The 21,390-nt window shown below is 39.7% G+C and overlaps 1 protein-coding gene across 1 annotated transcript in view; it reads left to right on the top strand.

Annotated features, from left to right (window-relative positions):
• The first annotated feature begins 806 nt into the window (after positions 1 to 806).
• Positions 807 to 21,390, top strand: part of exoc2 (exocyst complex component 2) — a 48,302-nt gene continuing 27,718 nt past the window's right edge. Inside the window, exons 1-6 of the mRNA XM_030727759.1 lie at positions 807 to 874; positions 12,718 to 12,875; positions 14,771 to 14,947; positions 15,689 to 15,806; positions 18,324 to 18,437; positions 19,925 to 20,049. Of these exons, the coding sequence (XP_030583619.1) occupies positions 12,758 to 12,875; positions 14,771 to 14,947; positions 15,689 to 15,806; positions 18,324 to 18,437; positions 19,925 to 20,049 (652 nt within the window). The 5' untranslated portion in view covers positions 807 to 874; positions 12,718 to 12,757. The remainder of the gene's footprint in view (positions 875 to 12,717; positions 12,876 to 14,770; positions 14,948 to 15,688; positions 15,807 to 18,323; positions 18,438 to 19,924; positions 20,050 to 21,390) is intronic.

Here is a 21,390-nt window from a genome sequence, read left to right as displayed (position 1 = left end):
CAACACTTCAGAAGAGCAGGCTGGTTTTATTGCTGCATGGAGATTTAGATCCACCCTAGATACATAATAAGGACTGCACAGATCCAGAGACTTTGACATGATTCTCAGTGAATCCTGAATCCCCCAGTAAAGATGGAGGTAGAGGTATAACTTCCAGAGAGCACTTTTTAAAACCTTAATTTGGATCCAATCAGCAAACTTTGTGTGTGTGTGTGTGTGTGTGTGTGTGTGTGTGTGTGTGTGCGTGCGTGCGTGCGTGCGTGCGTGACTAATTCGGAGAAATACTTTAAAATGACTGAAGGTGTGACCACAGGTGATTAGGATCTCTGCAGCAAGGTTAGACTTGGTTCTAAAAAGACTTTCATAGATCATCATGATCAAGCTGTGCTCAAAGCACATAGACGGCTTACATTTAGCATTTAAAGGGACTGAAACGAGCAAAAACAACTTTATCTTTATTAATTTAAAAGTCTGACAAAAAAAAACTCGAGATTTTTTTCCCCAGATAGACAGTCACTGATAATAGCAGGATTTTAGAATTTTGACCTAGACTTGTTTGCGGTTGCTGTGTTAACGGATGATACTGAACCTGTAGCGTATTTCCTGTCATATTGTTTTTTCAGAAGTACTGCAAAGTGATAAATATTGAAAAACCCAAGCACATTTTCTAAGACACCAAGAGCTTTATCCATATATTTTATTACTCGGAATATTGTTCAGAAGCAGATTCACGTCAGCGACATTATTTTTATGTTATATATTTTATTTCATTGTGGTTCATTTCATTTTATTTTGAAGGCTGTCGTTGAAAACGGAAGGCCGGAAGTAGTTAGCGGACACAGGAAACATCGCTGCAGACAAGCTACTGTAAATTGTAAGTTAACGTTCTCCTATTTTATCTTCTCATTTTTTACCCAAGATACTTCGGTATAATTATGGCATGTCATTAGAAATCTGAGCCCTTTGTTTGAGTATGACGGACGCAAATGGCAGACTGTAACTCCGACCATTCTGGCATAGCAAATCCATTAATAGCAAGCGCTAGCCTAAGCTAACTAGCTGTCAAATTTCCCAACAAAGCAAGTATTATTTTCTCTAACATCACTGAGGAGCGCTTTCCTCATTGCAGCACTTGGCTTTAACGTGTCGGACGAGGAAAAGGACACTTTGTTGTGTTGGCGGTATTAGCTTTGCCAAAGTCCGTTGAAATTTCTGTCGTATTAAAGTAGATTTTGGTTTGCATTGTTTTTGTAGCGGTACACACAGGATTCGGACTACTTACTAACAGTTAACAGCTTCTGGTAAATTCGGCAGGGTAATGCTACGTTAATGGCTATAAAAATCCACCTTGTTTTCCTGCTTAGCTGTGACCCCTCCTTTGTTTGCTTGTCTCTGAGTGCTGAATCACAGCTGGTTTGTTAATAAATTAAACGTATTATTATTCAAACGTCTGTAATGCACAAGGCATCAAACTGGCGTTGGAGATGCCAGATGTGATCATCCACAGCGCTGTACTGGCAGTTCAACGGGTGCTTTCAAATGTAAAAATGCTTCATCACAAAGCATTCAGAAACCCGCTTTGCTCTCTAATAAATCTCTCACCTGAAGTGACAGTGATTTTCTCTCTTTATTTATTTAGTTTTTCAAATGAAGTTATGGGATTTTATATGCTGTAGTGGCTCATTACTCCCAACTTCTATAACCAGATTGTGAGACTTTGCAGTGATCTCAGACTTTTAAGTAAGAAGCGATTGCCAGTGAAACTGCCTTGAAAAACAAAGAAATTGTGATGTTCTTAACTGCTTAATTGCACTTGGAGAAACATTCACTGTGTACAGATGAGAGTGAGAACAAGAAAAGAAAGAAAATGATCACACCCAGTTACCTCATGTGACTGAGAAAGGCACTGATTGGAAAAAGCACTGACAAGAATAAACATTAGAATATTTCAAATTAGGTAACGTGACTTGTTAATACATGCTATGTTTCTGATTTTACATGATAAACTATTGGTTTACTTTTAATGTCAAACTACCTGATTGTTCCATTTAGTAACAGCTTTTAACCTTGTTTCTCTGCCATGATTTACTCATGAGGACAGTTGAGCATCTGCCCAGAGTCCAGGAATTTGTTTACCACTGGTCTCAAATCTTTGTTGGCTTGTTTTGAAAACTGAATATTATACCTTCTTTGGGAATTATTGTTACATTTCTCAGGATGCTAATTCAATCCATGTTAAGGTGAGAATCATATTCCCCCTGCACAGATGGCGTGCTTATGAGTAAGAGGTATAATTACATGGCAATGCAAAGCTTCAAAGAAAGTGAGTTCTTGTGGTTGAAGCTGCTGTTAGTTATGATTTAGGTCAGTGCACCTGTGAGGCTTACACTAGCTTTATGAAGAATTTCTATCTTCTGAAATAGCTACAGTTAATGATTATTTTCATTATTGATTTGTCCATTACAGTTTTTCCTGCTTGTAGGTTTGACTTGAGTTGGTTACTTCTTAAGTATATTTGATGACGCGTTTTACCTTTTTCGCCCCCCTTATGTATGATTCATTTGCTAGAGGACAATCTCCTTTTATTTTGAAAGTTCAGTTATTGTTAACTTGCTAGACTTGGCCCTTTCTGTCTCGTACTGACTTGCTGACCAGGTTGCTTTTTTACAGCGTATTATTGAGGTGCTTCTCTAGTAAGTCTGTCACTGAGCAGTAGAACAGACTGAAGTCCTTGTTCTGTTCTGGAGGGCTGCTCCAACCAGAATCCACACAGGTGAAGAACTGGCCCACGCACCTGTGCCATGCTCACTGATGCTGGACAGCAGAACAACATGCAGCAGCCCTGACCCAGAGCCAGCCTGCCAAACAGTCCAAATCTTGCCCAGTGTGAAAATCTTGAATTTTTTTTGATAAAATGCATTCCTGGTTTTTAACCTTAATTTGGATGGAAGGATGCAGTTTAACAGAGTTTGGTCCTTTAAATGGACGGTACATCAAATGGAAATGTTCTTAGAATGCACTTGTACTGCTTTACTTCAAAAGGGTAGCATCTGATAAAAGTATTTAGCATTTACATGCCTCCAGTGCATGTTTGAGCTGTGCCACTCTAATTTCTCTGATTTTTGGTACATCCACAAATTTGTGTTAAACACTGAAATCAGTGAATTTTGTTGTTTCCTAAAATAGTTGGACTCTTTCCTTCCACAGTATCATGAATTATCACTGAGAGGATTGCAAGATGAACTGATTTAAGTGGTTGCATTATGTAAAGCATGTTTAGAATTTCAGTATCTAACAGTTACAACAATTTAATCTCTAACACTGCATCACGGAACTGCTGCTTATCCATCCTGTGGTGCTGAAAATTGCAACACTTAGGCCTAAATCGGTCTAAGATGTAACTGATCAGTGATAGGTTTAGTGTTTAGTCCTAAAGCTGCTCCCTTGTCAAACTTCAGTTGCAGTAAACAGTTAAAAAATGAGCATTGTTTCTTTTTGTTCTCTAAATATTCTAACTAGTCTATGTTAGTCAGAGACCAAGAAAGCACATTTCAAGCTGTGCCTGCACATACAATCACTTCTAGTATATGTAAACATTAAGACACAACTTAATATACATAAAGACCTCCCAGTTACTATATAAACACTTCTCACTTCAGTCTCATTAAACTTTGTGTTTTCAGAGCACAGTTTAAGCCTCTGTAATCCTCTTTCTTGTGTACTTTTGTCTAATGTTGTTATACATACTTTCTTTAAATAGCTATGTCCTAGGGAAGCAGTTCCTTTCCATGTGTGTTAGTTTAACTGATTGATTGCATGACAGAGTGAATGGGAGCAATTTGATTGACAAGTCGATAGCAGGCTGGCGCCGTGTCCTAGAAATACGATGTTGATCATTCGAGTTGAGGTCCATTCTAGCAATTCCTCAGTTACAGCCTACAGAGCGCTGTGTGTCACTTCTCCTTCTCACTACTCCAGAGTCAGCGCTGCTGAGCTGGGGGAAGGTGAGGGGTGGCTACACTGATCCATTTCCTGTCCCCTCCTGGGGCTCTAATTGAAAAATTTGGGTGGCCCTGCTTGTTTGTTTTGGTGGAATGTGGTGGGCTGCGTTTTTTTTGAGACTTTTCCTGAGTGACGCTGCTCTGTAGACCTCAGGGTGAATTGAGTGACGGGGGTTGGGCCAGACCTTGTTTGTGGCGGTACTTTTCTCTTACCCCTTTCTGCTTTCTGCTCCACCTTGCAGCCTCCTCCCTACTGACAAGGCTTGCTGGACCACTGGTCTTCACTCCATGGTTTCTGTGATCTAGTCAGATCTGGACAGGCAGAGTAGCTGTGGGCCAGCAAAAAGGAACAAAGCTCAAAGTGGCAGCCTTAGTACCTGCTGGAGTGCAGAGCAAGATCAACTTATTTTTACATATTTTAATACAAAATAAATTATTATTTGTTAGCTTACATATCCTTTTCTTGCCTGCCATTTTTTCGTTGGACTTTGTGTTATGTATTAGCTCTATGCTGATTGTTTGGGATTTTTATATCAAAACCCACACAAACTCTTCTAAAACATCATATGAGGCTCTAGAACAGAGGTGGGGAACATTTTTCTCCAGAGGGTAGTTAAACCACCAAAGGATCATTCATTGGAGACCTGAACTGAAACCTGTTTGGACGATGCAATAATAATAATAATACAAAAAAACTCATCCAACTCTGTATGAAAGTTTAAATTAGCTGCGAGTTGCCTGACGTGTACCGACACAGATCACAGATGAAACGCTGGAATCAAGTTATACAGTCGCTCAGACTCACTGCAGTCATTCGCCTCAAGATTACTACTTGATTTATTTATTTATTCATTCATTTATTTATTTATTGGGGGTGTTTAACACAGGAAAGGCTGGATAGAGATGGTTCAGATGTATTTTGCTCGTGTGTGCAAGTAATGAAAGTAAAATAAATGTTAGCTGTATAGCCCTATTTACTTGGTCAGTTTTTGGACAATTTTGTTTTTTGTTTGTTTTTTGTTTTCTTTACATTTTTTTTATATTAACAAATCAACTCACAGAAAATTACTCTTGGGGGAAAAAAACTGATTATTCTCATAAATAGGGAAAAAGTATTTTGTGATTTGGGGAAAATACATTATTATTATTATTATTATTATTTTCAGATAATATTATTGGATTAGCTGCATAATTTTATAAAATGAAGCCTTAGTTTAGTTTTCACAGTATTACAGTTTTTAAACGTGGGTTACCATCAGAACATTATTTGGTCTGAATTCAGGTGCAAGGATGCTGCCTCAAAATGTATTTATTACATTTTTTTAAACAAAACAGAGCATCATAAAAGCTGTTAATTTATTTTAAATAAAATGTTACTATTTTGAAAAGACTTCCTAAATTGCACTCTTTAGAAATTGCTTATTGCATTTTTTTTTTTTTAAATCATGATTTTGATTTGAACTACTTGTTCAGTCCTGTTCTGCGATAGTAAAAGAAACATTTGTGCTGTGGGGAAAATGTGATGGGTTAGACAGAACAAATGTTAATTTGAGACATTACTGACAGCCCTGTTGTAGCCTAATAGAAAAATTAAGCAGATAGAGATGGTAAATTAATGATTTGTGAATTTAAATAATTAGTCACAAGCCCACTAAAGTGTTATAGTGTAAGCCGCAGTCTTTGTATAACTCCTGACAGTATATGATGTTTCTCACGCTGGTGATGTGTTGTTTCTAAATGTGAAAAAGCTGGGGCAGCAGTGTTATAACCTTGCATACGAAGGTTCAAACTGCTCAGTTTCCCCTTGTCACTGGGCAGAGCCGCCTGTCTCCAGCCAGTTAATCCTCTGAAAACATTTTCTTGCATTTGCAGGCCTATACTTCATGTTTGTGTTTATTGGTACAGGATTTTTATATGGGAAATTGGGGACTCCGCTCCATTAGGCATAACTTAGTAAAGCACTTGAGACTGACAAACAAACAAACAGATACCCCTAAAGATAACAGCGCCTGTTGGCAGACATCATGATGATTGGCCAGCGCTCCACAGGCGCACATCTGATCACTCTGTTCTCGTTCTGTCACGGAAGAGCCTCCATGAGGGCTGGGACCGGCTGCTTGCAGAAGAAAAGCTGACTCATTGTCAGAGTGGCCAGTCAGTCGGCCCAGCATTTGGTCCTTTTTTGGCTTTGAGCTACATGGCCCTCTCCGCACCTTCCAGCCATGTGGTGGCCAGGGTGTGAGCAAACACTGAGGGGAACTGTTTCAAGCTCCACCCAGCCTGTGTGATCAGGGCAGTCATCTCAAGCTGGCTGATGTTTGGCCGGCTCTGTGCATTCAGAGGAGTCGGGGAGATCTTTGATGGAATCTGGTGTTTGTGTTCCGTTGGAGAGCACAGTGTGAAACGGTGTGTGTGTGTGTGTGTGTGTGTGTGTGTGTGTGTGTGTGTGTGTGTGTGTGTGTGTGTGTGTGTGTGTGTGGGGTACCAAGCTGCTAAGCACAGCCAGTTAGATTTTCTAATGATAAAGGGGGGGATTGAGTGTGATGATCTTCTTAAATGGGTGCCTTTGTGCCCACTAAACCCATCACACTCTCTCTTTAACACACACACACATTCACACACCAATCACTGCCATATGTGAATCGCCTTTAAATCCTCAGCAGCAAATGATCTGAGCTATGAATGCTGTATTCATGACATGTGGAAGTGTGTGTGCGCTGATATTCCAGGTCAGATACCATAGATGGTTTCCCGTGTGAGATGTCGGATATTGAGGTTATTCAGAGCAGTTTTGTCTAACCCTTAACCTTTGATTGATTATTTTTGCATTTCCTGAAAGACTATTGGGAATTGAGAGTATGTTGTTACCTTCTTACCTTATTTTATAGCTTTTATAGTGGAGAAAGATAAGAATGGGAAAGAATGAGTGGGGGTCTGACATGCAACAAAGCTCACATATATAAAGCTCATCACGTCAGTTTTATGTAGTGGCTGTATTTTAATAGTTTAATAGTGAATTGGGATGGACTGAAAAATCAGCCTTGTTTATGGCATATCTGCAAATAAGATTTAAGATTATCTGTCATGTCCCAGTGGTTTTCTGTAGGCTAAAAATAGAAGAAATGCAAAAAAAAAAAAAAAAAGTTAATATTGAGGATTTCATTGTTTATTCCCCTCTTTGTCCCAGTCACAAAGAAGGGAATTTAAAAAAAACAAAACAGAAACAAACAGAAAAAAAATATTGTTACAGCAGCAGATATCGGCCCAAATTATTTTTAATATCTTTATCAGCCCACAATTTTCAGTCATCCCTAAAAATGTTCATACCAGTCATTCAAACATGAATTAGATGGTGTTGCGTTACTTTGTTTGTTTAACCAGTACCACCAGTCTAAAGCCCAAATATAATAGAAAAGCTACAAATCCTCACTGCTGAGGAGCTGAAATCAGCCAGCATATGCTTTTTGTTTTGTAGCCTTATACACAACCTCCTATATATGAGTATTTAATGTTATTATGTTTTCTTTGTGCCGTATTTTATTGTGTATTTGTATATACGGACAGACGTGTAACATGAACCATTCCACACACCACAGCATTTACAGGCTAACCTCGTTTGCTGTGCCCGGCCCCAGATTTTTTTGATGCATAAAGTTCAGCAATGCATGCACAATAAATGAATACAATAAAAATGGAGCACTTAACAAAAAAACTGAAGTACAGTGAAGCGCTTTCACTCGAGAAATTCGCTTTTCAAAGTATCCGTCTTTAAGTCTGTCAATTCTTGATTTAACTTTTGAGCTCATTGCAGCTTCATCAGATCAGTTTATGAATTAATTTTACTAGATTAATTTCGTCCTTCTACATGATTTCAAATGACAGTTGTACTGTTTTCTGTGTGCTTCGCTTTGCTGTAGTTATGCTAAAAATATTAACTGCAACAATATTCTTTAATATAATTCTTTAACTCTTATTCTGTTGATCTTAAAATACTTAATGAAAAGTGATTTAATCCTAAGTGAAAAATACTTGCAGTAGAAACATACTTGCTGGTATCCTGTTGATTTAATGCATCAGATCAGAACATGCACTCAGAATACAAACCATCAGTATAAAAAACTTGATTCATATGCCAAACATTTCCTTGTAATTAATAAATGTATATCTTTTCTGATATGTGCTGATACAGGATTATCAATTTCAGCATGAACATCTCGGTTTGTTGTATTTATTTATTAAGAAGTGTCTTTCAGCTGTCCTTTTTTATAAAAAAAATAGTTGTTTGCATCTAACCTAGAGCACTGAGGACTATATATATATATATATATATATATATATAGTTTTGTTGCACCAAGAAATGTTATAATGAAATGGTTTTATATGACAAAACTATTTGTTTAGAGATTTAATGGAAAATCTTTCATTTGTGTCTGCATTTTCCAGCACTGAGCCAAGGAAGGGTGGTCACTTGTTAGTGGTTCTGCAAGAAGATCCCAAACCTCAAAGTTCCACAGCTACCATACAGATTAGAGCCAACCCTGCTGTTTGTTAGTGAGCCTCCAAGGAAAACAAACCTGCCTTTTTAGTACTAGACAGAGAAGGGTTGGAGTTGGTGGGGTGGGGGTGGCGGACAGCATCGTGGTTGGAGGAGACTTGAGCAGGGGAAAAGAGGCTAAATCTGTTAATGTATCATCATTGTTTGTTGGCCTCACTTGTTAGAATTAAGTGGGGTATCATCTTAAGGATCTTAATACCCCCTAGAGGCTGATACCTCTGTAAGTCTTGCAGAAAATGCTGCTTGCCTCATAAGTTTCCAGTTGGAGATTCTGATTTTGTTTTTCTTTTCATGCTACTTTAATGAAAATCCATTCACAGTAAAGTCACGGTCCGTATGAAGCTATAGTTTCTATTACCTTGTTTGCAGTGTATTTGTTGTGGTGCATGACATTAGACTTGTGCAAAGGTCCTCTTAGTTTCGGTGTGACGCGGTGCATCATGTGTGCGTGCGCGCTGCTGTTATAGAGAGGGGTCTGGGCAGTGTTCCCGTGTCCATGCACAGCCCCCAGAGTAAAGTAAACACAGCGGCTCTTTTCTCATCCAAGCCGTCAGCAGGCTCTCCCCAGGCCCGCGCCAGAGACCACACACCCAGACCACACACACACATGCACGCACACACACATACGCGCTGCCTGGACCTCTTTGCAGATCCTTCTACACACTTGAATACGCAGAGACCACACAACACCAGCTCGGGCCCCTCGCACGCAACCTAGCTGAGCTGTCACTCTGCCCAGTGTGTGTGTGTGTGTGTGTGTGTGTGTGTGTGTGTGGCCAGGCTATCAGTGTTTGTGCATGTGTATTTCCAAGATTAGTGTGGATAGGATAGAAACACTCCTGGAAGCAGAATCAGAATTATAGAAAATAAAGAGGCCTGTCCTCTGCACCCTTGCCGCTCCCACTCTAAACATGTGGGATTGATGAAGGATATACCAAGCTCTTGTTTTAGGCCTGTTAACCTTTTATCTTCTGCATGTCACATCCATAGCCCCTCCATTTCCTCTGACAAGCACAGGGCAGCAGCAACAACATGAGGTAAATCCCGCTGGAGGTTTTATGTTAACTGTTCGATGTCAGGGTAATTTGGGACCGGGGTTGGGAAGAGAGAGAGAGAGAGAGAGAGAGAGAGAGTGTGTGTGTGTGTGTATGGGGTGGGGGGGGGGGGGGGGGGGGGGGGGGGTTCTAGGTCAATATGTGTGCTGCTGTGCCAGTGCTGCTTTTGTGCTTCTGTATTTTTGCTTTTTCATGAGTCTTTATTTTTACTACAACTTCTGCAATCAGAAAAATTAAGTGCTACATGCCGAGTATTCATCAGCTGTTGAGTTGTTAGGTGCAGGTGATTAGTCCTGAAATGATGGATTATTATTATCCAGAAACCTTTCAAATGCTGCATAGGTATTTTAATGATGAGTTATCACAGAATATTTTGTTGCATGATGTAGAGCTGTCACCGTGTCAGATTTTAGCTCACAATTACCATTTCTGAATAAAGTGCAAGTGCCTGGAAGTGACGAAACAGTCAGTACTTTACAAAAACTTAACAAATATAATATTACCATCTATGCATTACTGAAACTGGTTATCACCAATATACTGTTATAGTGCATTGTCCCCAGTGTGATGACCTCTGTACAGCTCGAAAGTCCTGAAGCACATTATGTTGAAACAAAGCTTTATTTGAACTCAACATGTCAAATGTAAAGTATTGTGAATGCTAGGTGTAGATATATAGTAGGTCTGCAAATAATGATAATTAATGTCTGCTCTTTTTTTTTTAACTGAATGTAATTATATAATCTTTTAAAAGAAAAGAAATACATACTTGGTTTGGTGTCTTCAGCATACAAAATAAAAGCAGATTATTTTTTAACATGTTTTTAAATTTGAATACGCCCCTTAAATAAGTTGGTTACTATTTAGATTAAATTAACTTGAAACTTAATCTAAAAGATTAAGACTTTTCCAGTCTTTTATTAGGTGACCGTGACACTGAGGCTGAGAAAGGTTAGGTTGTTTTGTGGGGGGATTTTTTTTTGCAACTTTTCACTGTTTTCTGTCATTCTAAGCAGATTTGTTGTCATATGTTATCATATTTTCACATAAACTCACAATAACCATATTATTGCAACAGCAAACATGCTATCATCAGATTGATCTATATAATATTGTGTCATATCTTTTTTTGGCTTATTAATTAAAATGCACAATACAAATGAGTGGAGGTGGCAAGAGTCTGTAGCCAGCACTGTACAAAAACAGTTCTACAGTTATTTGTAAGATTATGAACTGCGCCCATAAACGCAGCTGATGGTTCGTGACACAGGGTTTCCACCTTTGGTGGCCCCCTGCCACATAAATATTTATTTATTTTAGAACAAAGCTACAACTGTTAACTTTAGCTTGTGTATCTTATTATTAGCCTGTTGTTTCTGATAAATGTTTTTGTGCATAAAAAAAAAAACAAAAAAAAAAAAACAGCTTTTAAAACTATAAAGAAGTTAGACAAGGGATTAAAGAAACAAACAAATTTTATGAGTTATTGTTTTACATGTTCAGCTGATCCCGGTCCAGTTCTGAAGTTAGGCTAAGTTTATATATATATATATATATATATATATATATATATATATATATATATATATATATATATATATATATACACACACACACACGTTAACTTCTCTTTATGCTGGAAGTGGGAAATCATTATTCTCTGCCCTCCTCCTCTCTCCTCTTGTGTGCAGAGCTGCGTGTATAAAACACTGCTGTTCTGTCTGTCCCACTATACAATTAATAATTAGCGTTATAGTGTTAAATAAAGTACTTTATTAAATTGTAGCAAGTCTCAGCCCCTTACCCCTTGGCATCGTCAGGTCTAGCAACTTTTCTGATGGGAACCCTGTGACGTATGCAGTGGCTGCTGCAGGTGTTGAAGATGTCACTTTTTTGTTGCAGTCTTTATAACAAGCAGATTAATGAAATGGTGTGCTCTGTCAGCGTTTTGAAGAGCCTCTGTTCATTCTTGGGAGCCTTTTTACATCTCACTTGTACACCCACAACTAATTAGTGACCATATTACTGTGCAAAGAGTTACCAGCGTGAACACACTGAAGGTCCAGTCCGTGTGAACTCCTGCATTGTTTGTAGGGAACGTGTTTTGGCTGCCGAGCCAAAGGGCGGAAGCTTCTCTCAAGCTGCTTCAAAGAGTCTTGACTGGTCAGCCTTTTTGAGACCTGGCAGTAATTTATTAGACAACATCTGTGCTGTTGAAATACATCCTTTCATTTTTTTTTCCTTTCTTCATTTCGACTCTTTCTTCCTTGTCTTCCTTTACTCAGCCCCAACATGAACTGATTTGCATGGGTGCTCCTTCTTTGGTACCATAATCTGTACAGCATTGTGTGGGCTTATGTGGAATGATTGGGGAGGCCAGGTTTATTTATCCTGTGCTGTGAGGTTTACATTCTTCCTTTCCTCCCTGCTCTCCGTCTGCTCCTTCATTCTTGGCTAGCTTCTCTATTTTTCCTATTATCTGAGAGATAACTGCTGCAATGCATACATTGTTTGGAGAAGTTCAGGGTGGAAAATGAACTCTAGCTGCCAGCCAAATGTTACTCATATTTCGCCAACTATAGTCACTACTGAATAACGCAATATCTGGCTCCCTGGCAGTTTTGTAAAAAAATGTGTGGGGAATTACAAAAAAATGGTTAGATTATTATTTATTAGGATCCTTCCATTTGACAATACCTTAACCAATCATAGGGCATCAATTTGTTTTTGTTGTAAATTACAAATATTTTCAGTCAGTTTTATTACCTTTAAATCAACATGTTTGGTTTTAAATATGTCAGAATGATAATGGCATCCTTTTACTGTACATTACAGGCTGACTCCTTTAAATGGTTTTTATGATGAATAAACAGTGGATTTAAAAAAAAAAAAAAAAAGAAAGGTGTCAAACTAACAGTAGAAAATCAGCCATGGAAATCACATGTTTTTACTTTAACACTGCTTTCACTTGAACTAATTAACTGATTGTCAAAACCTCTGTTTAATGTTCCGTCAGCGGGCTGCTTCATTGATTTTACACAGATTGCCCTGTCACTGTGCGACCTTATTCTGCTGTGTATGCCTCTCTTTCTTTTACCGTGTCCAGGTGCTGATTGACCCAGTGTTCCTGTTGACTTCAGGCCACCATGTCCCGTGCCCGGCAGCCCCCGCTCGTCACCGGCATCTCGCCCAAAGAGGGTGCAGCCTGGACCAAAGTTACCATCCGTGGAGAGAACCTGGGCACGGGCCCAGCCGACCTCATTGGTAATACATTTTCTAACCACATATCCAACCACACAGGCGGCTCTGACTCGCTAAAATGTTGCAGGTCTGCGTTTGTTTGTATTTTTTAACATAACTGTTACTAAGTATTGATATTTTTATGGGGAGTGACATCCGTATTTAATCTTGCCCTGTTTTGCGTGCTGCTCATTATATTTCTTTTTCTCCCATCTTCTTTCATACTGCATATGTGTAATTATACACATGAATAAAATATAGAAATATACAGTTTATAGATATTTTTAGACCAGTGCACAGATATGTATTCACAAGATCTCAACACATTGTATAATTAACATGGTTTTTTTTCCCCATAAAACCAAAAATAATGGCTGATGACTTATTATTTGTATTACTCTGTGGTTATCAATGTAGTGAAGAGCAGTAATGCTGAGAGCAACAAACCATAGAAGCCCTGTTTTTAAACCAGCTGGTGTAGAGTTTGTTTTTGTTTATATAACATGTAAGTGGACTGGGTATCTAATTTTTTCCTCTCTGGAATAAGAATTTCATCACTAATTCAGAAGTCGAGCACAAAACTGTTTAAACTTTAGTCTGTTCATCTCTAAATATGCAGCAATTAACAAATCAACAAAATTATTTTTTACACATATGAGTAACACACAGCTATTCATTTCTTTTGATGAGAAATATATGGAAAAATAGAAGCATTTCCAAAAGTAGTCCAATTAACTTAGTAAGTCAACACTGTGTTCACACAAGGCAAAATAAAGTCCTTTAACTACAAAACCTAGTTTAATTTTTGGGGCAGTTATAATCTGAGTTGCTCGTCCTGTAAAATTTTTGCCCATTTAAGATTACCTGATTCTCATGTGCTCTTTAAATGTCTCACACACACACACATATTAAAAAATTCCCCCGGCCATCAGTGTTCATCAAAATATACTAAATTTTTATTAAACTTTGACTTTGGTTTTGCTTGTGTGACTAATTAGTCTTTGAAGTAAATATTTAAAATCACACTCTGACCAGTTTTCCACATCCAGCATGCACTAATGTGAAAATTATTGTTGGTGTCTTTTTTTTTTTTTTTTTTAACAACAAAAAAAACAAATACAGCTATACAGATGGACTACCATCTTGTTCTCATTATGCATTTTAGTGTCGCGCTTTTTCTTTGCCCATATTTTCTCCTCATTTTCACCACTCTATCGTACTTCTGTGATTTTTAGCGGAGATGGGGAAAGGAGGGGTGCAATTCCGAGGACTCACACACTTGGCAAGCCATGAACTGGCCAGTGATACAGGTCTATTTCTAACCATGAATGTCCCCGGGGCCTGGAATTATACAATTAGATATGCACAAATGTGTGTGAGTGCTTATGTATTCAAACAAAGTGGCCAGTAGAGAACAGAGGCAGGAAATGGGGCTCTAATGGGCATATTATTCACGGTTTTATGGGCTATTTGTTGATCGGCTCTCGTGGGCTTTTGTAACGTTTGATTACACACACGTGAAGCTTTCTGAATCCCCTCAGCTGGAAATATCAGAGTAATCTCTGTCTGTCTTCTAGTGCCTAAAAAGTATTCAAGGGGGTTTAAAAAAAGGATGACAGATGCAGGGGCATAGTGCACACTGTGCCAGTAATGAGCCACTTAGCACTGAAGGGCCACTCATTAGCTCAAAGGAGCTGAGTGAGAGGAAGGAAGATCAAGGCCACCCACACCCATCGCAACCCCAACTTGAACTTTGACCCCGGGCGACTAAACTTGCTGATAGACGCCAGTGCTGTCTAAGTGAGCTCCTCTTGTTGTAGATTGTGTGCCCGTGTGCGCTTCAGTTTGTTTGTTTGTCCTGTCACTGCGCGTCTGTGTCTCTCACCCCTTTCACCTTTACCCTCTCCCTTCCGTCTCAGGTCTGTCAATCTGCGGTCACAACTGCCTGCTGACAGCCGAGTGGATGTCGGCCAGCAAAATAGTGTGTCGCGTGGGACCCGCCAAAGACGACAAGGGAGAGATCATCGTCACCACCAAGTCCGGAGGGCTCGGCACCTCTACAGTCTCCTTCAAACTAATCAGGCCAGAGAGGATTGGTAAGACTGAAAAATCACCGTGGTGGCGTTTATGTGCTAGCCTGGACAAAAGGAGCGAATAAACTCTGAAACAAGGGCTGCAGCTAATGATTATTTACATTACGTTAGCGTTAAACTCTGTTTTATTCATCACGTTTCTCATCTTGTATATAAAATGTCAGACGATATTCAACAATTAGGTTATTTAGCCTGAAATTGCACTCTTTGCTAAAGTCTTTGAGTCACGTGAGAGACGAGCAAAAAGGAGCTTTACATGGAGAAAAATTAGAGAACCTGAGGGACGTGACAAAATAATTCGTGATTTAAAAAAAACGGCCTGCGTGATTCTCCAAAGTCCGTCATACATCAGTGATGTTTTTAAGATGAACTCACAATGTTTATTTAGCTTGAAACATTCTGACCAGAAACCGATGAGGAGGCACGGACACGTGTAATTTGCTGAAGTCGACTGCACGTCAACGATGTTGCTCAAATGCTAAAAAGTTGGCGTTAGCCTTCAACCTCGGCCTTCCACGTTCATCAGTTTTTTTTTTATATCCCTGAAATGTTGTTTTCTCTGTAAGATTTTTTTTTTTAAACTACATGTATGTTGCATGTATTTAGTGAAGTCACAGTTTTGAAAAAAGTAAATTAATCTTTGTGGTGCACTTACATTTTTGAGAGATTGTCTATATGTGTGAGTACATCTGGAGTATGTTGGATATATTGACTGTGTCTCATCTGCCCTGCCCTCTCCTGCAGGTATCCTGGACCAGTCTGCGGTATGGGTGGATGAATTAACTTTTAGGACAGACCGCAACAAAGGAATCTCCCCGCTGTCCCTGCGTCCCAGCAACCCCCTGGGCATCGATATAGACAAGTATGGACCGAGAGCATACAAATACACGTGCACAAAAAAATCGCTCGGCACCATCCCACCGCCATAAACACAAGTCCTCCAGCCATTGAGTCATGGCTTACATCCCTAAACAGAAACAAATTCTCCCCATATGCCGGCGTTTGAAATATTATGCCAGCACAGCAATGGCTGAACAGCCTCTAACCGCTCCACACAGGCGGTGGAAACACAATAATTGTGTATAAAGCAGACAAGGACAATGATAGAAAGAGATTTGGGAAAAAAAATAAAGGCAGTAAACCCACACACGCTTGTAGAGCGCCTGAGAACAGGCAACATGCTGCTGCCTCCCACGTGCCTGGCAGGGAATACACAAGTTGTAACGTATAGTTTGTGTTGTCATGTTCTGGCATTTCTAGCTTAGTGTTTGTTTGGTTTAGAGGGGCCGGGGGCAAGTGACCGCTCGTGGCCAAAGACAAGACACCCCCCCCCCAATAAACAGGCTGTACCATTCACTCGCTCCTAGGAATGCAGTACGCATGCACCATATGAAGCCTACAAGATTCTCTTTAATATACAAACACACTATCAGTGTGCCAGCAGTTGCTGTTAATCTGTTATACGAAGGCACTCAGGAGGTGGAGATGTTTTTGTTCATCATAAAGCATCGTGATGTTGTCTTTCTCGTCTGCGTGTTTGTGTACATTTTTGTGTAGTGATATCCCAGGAAGGTCACTCAGCTGGGCTGTTTGCACCAGCTGTTTATAACGTAACACTCGGACTAGTTAAAACTTCCAAGTGTTTAACAAGTTCAGACAGATTTAGTGTGAATTAGTTACCGAATACTAAGTGCTTGTTACAGATGCTATAATTCCTACCAGAGGTGTAATGCTTGAATAATGCCTGCTAATATCCAAGCTTGTAAAAAAGCTGCCTGTGTATCTTGTCTGCTTTGCAAAGTGATCACATGGAAGAGCATGAAGTGCATTACAAATGCAAATGAATTACGAGTTCACCGGCACACCAACCTAATGGTGGGGTCAGCCGACCGATATCAGCATATTGTTAAATATATCAGTGGTCATATTTATATGTTGACTCACATAAAGTTTGCACTAGCTAAATGATCAGAGACAGCTTGATGAGGAGCTGATAGACTGTAAAACGGTATTCTCTTTAATAATGGAGAGTGGAGACATTACAAAGGCAAAGTAAAAGAAATGTTGTCAGCATCAGCTGTTGGTCATGTTCCCTTAATATTAGTCAAGCAGAAGTAAATTTTGTCATTACAGGACGAGCACAATTTGTCGCAAGTTGGAGGGAGCGTCCATCCTCTGAGTGGAATCAAGTGGACTAGGAAGTAATTCAGTTTAATGTAAATATAATTCTAGTTCACAGCAACAAGAGAGAACAGGCAAAAGTTATAAGACATGCAGACTCTAATATATAAGGGTCTGAATGTTGTAGGAGTTTTAAAACAGATATTGGTAATCTGTGATTTTAAAATCATATATATAAAATATATAATATTGCTTGGGCCCTATTGTGTATATACATAATGGGAATGCAGTTGGGACTGAGTATAATAAGAGCTGCTGCTCATCTGGGATGTCCATGTGTGTCTCAAGTGAGTCCAGTGCTGCTCTTACTTTCATCCTAACACTCCTGTAATCATTACACATTTTTCTGGAACCATTATGGTCTCTCTTGATTCTGACTAGAAACCAGCAGCATTTTGTGTTGCCATCTATTTCTGTTTATGTCACTTACTTTCTCAGTAAGTGCATTTTTTTTCTTGGCATGAATTCCAATACACAGGAAAATGCTGTTTTTAGCTTGATATCAATAATGTTTACAGCTCAAAATCGAATCTATGCTGATGCTTTATACCTTTCAGAGTTACAGTTTTATATCTTCCTAATCATAAAGTCATAGTCTATTTAGTATGTATAAAAATATTGTCATTGTTTTCTTTATTATGCACTAATATGGTATGAGATCTACTACGTGAGCCTTGTGTCGGTCTGTGTGCGTACGTCACTGAGTGTGTTCTCGGACATGGATTTTGTGTTTCTCTGACTTAAATGCTGCGCTGTTTATGTGCTGCTGGGTTTTTGTACATGTGTGTGTGACTGCAGAGTGGGTGGTGGTGGTGCTGGTGGTGGGGAAGGGTTTAGTTTGTGTAGGCCACAGGTCATTAGTAAAGATCAAGCTTCCTTAATGAGTACTGGGTCCTCCAGGGGGAACCAGGCGTCACACACTGCACTTCCCACGCCAAGCTGTCCCATGCTCTGTACTTCCTGGCTGCATACTGCCCCCTGCTGGAAAACTGGATGCCAACCCATCACGTTAAAAAAATGACCTCACAATTGTTTTGCAAAGCCCTGCTCATTCACAGTTTACTATAAAAATATTTAAACAGTTATTTTCTTTATTTTAGTGCCACCACTGTTTCTCCTTTTTTTTTTTTTTTTTTTTTTTTTTTTAAAGCTGTAGAGTTCTTCTGTGTTCATCTTTTTTCTGTCCGTATTTTTTCAGAGGCAAAATCCCACAGAAAGATTTGGAGCAGACATTTCCAGGAATGAGCGGCGACTTCACCAGTGAGAACTTCTCTGCCACCTGTTACCTCATAGAAAACCACGCAGGCACCAGGTACAGTCGGTCTTTCTTTGTCACTCATGTTAAGCTACCACCTCTCATAACTAATGACCGGAAAGAGGAAGGGACGAACAAAGATGGCAGTAAAACATCTCTCCCTTTCATGGAGGTCTACCAGCAGTTGCATCTCATATTTTCCTTGACTGAACTAACTAGACGCAAGACTCGTAAGACAGGAGCTTACAGTGTGATGTGGAAGTAAAGCTGACAGTAATCCAGGTGTACCAGCAAACCTGAGGGTGGTATGTCATTTACAGCAACTGCTGCTGGTTTGTTGGGGTGCCTTTTATTCCTTTTTAACTCTTCCAGTAGCACTCCTTGCTAGTAGATGCCATTAGTGCTGCTATAATCATAGAATTGAACTAAATACTGACTTGAATAAAGTAAGTAAAGGGTCAAAAATTGCTAACACTAGCATGGTAACTAGCATGGTAACAGCTCAATCAAAGCATGGTCGCAGGTTAAAAAGGGAAATGCAGCTGATAATTGTGCTGGAGTTGAGTTAAATAGCAGTTCAGGTGAGATGATCTACAGGCTAGTCCTGGACCTTGGGCTGTAATTTGACAGTATGTGGGTTAGTGGTATGTGTTTTTTTTTTTAAAGAAACAAATTATCCCCTCAATAAACCAACTGAGGATTATGTGTTTGACATTGTCAATTCATGCTTAATAATTCATATCAATAAATAATTCAATCAAGCAATAAAATGAGAGTTCCAATAACAGTAATTATAATTCACTGTCATATAGTGCAGCCTAGGGGATGGCAGTGAATAAATTGAGAAGTAAATGAAGCCATTCACTGTTCACTATAGAGTGAGTTTGATTAAATGAACTTGGTATAATATTTATCACAGAAGTGATTGTGATCTGTTAATTGTGTGTCAGCGATGACATAATTATCGGCATAGAGAAAATGACCTGTTTGTTTTTAATTTTGCTGATGAGTTCACCATACAGTCATCTACATAAATAGGGAGTGCGGAGTAGTGAATGACTCTGAACACAGCCATGGTTTTGTGCAATTTAAATGAGGTTATATTTTCTAGACTAAATCTCTGTGTAGACAGGGCTGCCTGCTGACCCAAAAGACTGTCAGGGCAGAGGAGACGAGAGTTATTTTGGACTCTCCTGGCTTCCTCTCCCCCTGCTTAGCCTTCCAGTAACCCAGACCCCGGGATCCAGCATGAGCAGGGGCCTCTGTTTGGACCTCACTGGGTGACTGTTTCTTCCTGCGGAGGAAACCTCACTCAGGAGACTGACACACAGACACACGTACTCAAAGTGCCCCCAGATGTGTCCACAAATTGTGTTTCTCTGCGCATACAGAAATACACGCACAAAGTTGCAAAAATATGGCTGTATGTTTTGGACTGTTGGTTGCTCCGAACCGTCATCGTTTATGGCTTTATTTAAAAAATGGAAAGTAATCTTTAATTGTAGCTTTGATATACTGGCAGTGTCATTTTGTTGTTTTCACAGTTTCGATCAGTTGAAGATTGCAGCCAGTAATCTGAAGAAGCAGGCTACTAAAAAGAATGAGGGGAGTCTGGCCTATGTGAAGGGAGGCCTCAGTACATTCTTTGAGGCTCAGGACGCTCTGTCAGGTGAGAGGAATTAACACATTTTTGTGTGCTGTGGAACCGCACCAAATGATCTCTGATTAATACACAACATTGCAAATCATCACTCTTCACTCTCTGCTCAGAAAATGACTCTTGATTTTTGGAAGCGTGTGTCTTTGGACTTTTTCCCCACATGTGGTTCAGCAGCAGTTGATTAAAGAGCCTCATTTGGACAGTGTGTGAAAGCCCTGTAGTTCGTACTGAAGCGTCACTGGCCAACCACAACACAGTTAATTCACCTCCATCAAAATGAGATCAGCTCTCACCTGTCACACGCAGCCTCTCGCTCGACTCTGAAATAGTGGTTGTAAACACAGACACACACAGACACACACTCGCTGACCTCCGCGTGCAAAAAGGATTTCAAGGTAGCAGAGACTGACGGCTGTCGCTCTGCCAGGTACCTCAAATCAATTGTTCACTTCATCATTCATATTTTTGTCTGTTTACCCTTTGCTCCCGCCTTAGCTGCTCAGTTACTTCCCCTTACTATTTATATGTACACTTTTCTGCCTCCATCATTATTATTATTGCTTTCCGTATGTTTGTGCCGCGGTTGGAAGAGAGGCAATGTTTTCATTGTTAGCAGCTGAATCTAAATAAACGGAGCAGCCCAACACAATGCAAGCCAGAGTATTAGGACTGATAGTGCTGATAACAGACCCAATATGACCAATGGGAACAATGCGCAGTCATTCTCACGTTCAGACTGAGCGTGCCAACTGTGTGCCCACCGCACCAATGGGAAATGTACAGTTTCCAGGGGTTGAAGGAAGCAGTGTACCATGGATGGACTCATGTGACCCGTGACCCACGAGCACACACTATTGTGATGCTTTATGACCTGTGTGAATTTTCTTAGCTTGAATATAAGGTACCTGCTCCCTTCTGTGCTGCTGCACATTGCCCTGTTTTATACACTTCTGCACCCTCAAAGCCACTTGTATTTTTTTTTTTTTTAAAGTGACACATAATCTATAATAAAACAGCACCCATCAAAAATTTTGGTTGTAAATAAGTCTTTGTTTGTGGCCTGTAGGCAGCCTGGGGTTAGCGCCGTCTTCATTTCTGTGGCGTGTTTTCGTTTTGCTTTGCTTTTCCAATGTGTCACCTTCACCCACCCCCAACCCCTGAAGTGCATGCAGACACAGTAAGAAGCTAATTGTTGAACTTAGTGGGGCATTTATAAGCTTATATAGAGGTGTGGATGTTTCACTCTGGGAGTATGTGTCAGTGAATAATATTACATAATCAGATAATCATCTTCCTGATGTGTAAACTAGCAGTTATTGGTTTTTGCCATATTCATTTTCTTCCAAGTAA

Source organism: Archocentrus centrarchus, chromosome 4 (genome assembly GCF_007364275.1).
Source record: "Archocentrus centrarchus isolate MPI-CPG fArcCen1 chromosome 4, fArcCen1, whole genome shotgun sequence".
NCBI lineage: Eukaryota > Metazoa > Chordata > Actinopteri > Cichliformes > Cichlidae > Archocentrus > Archocentrus centrarchus.
Note: the sequence above shows the minus strand (reverse complement) of the source record. Positions and strands in the feature narration are given on the sequence as shown.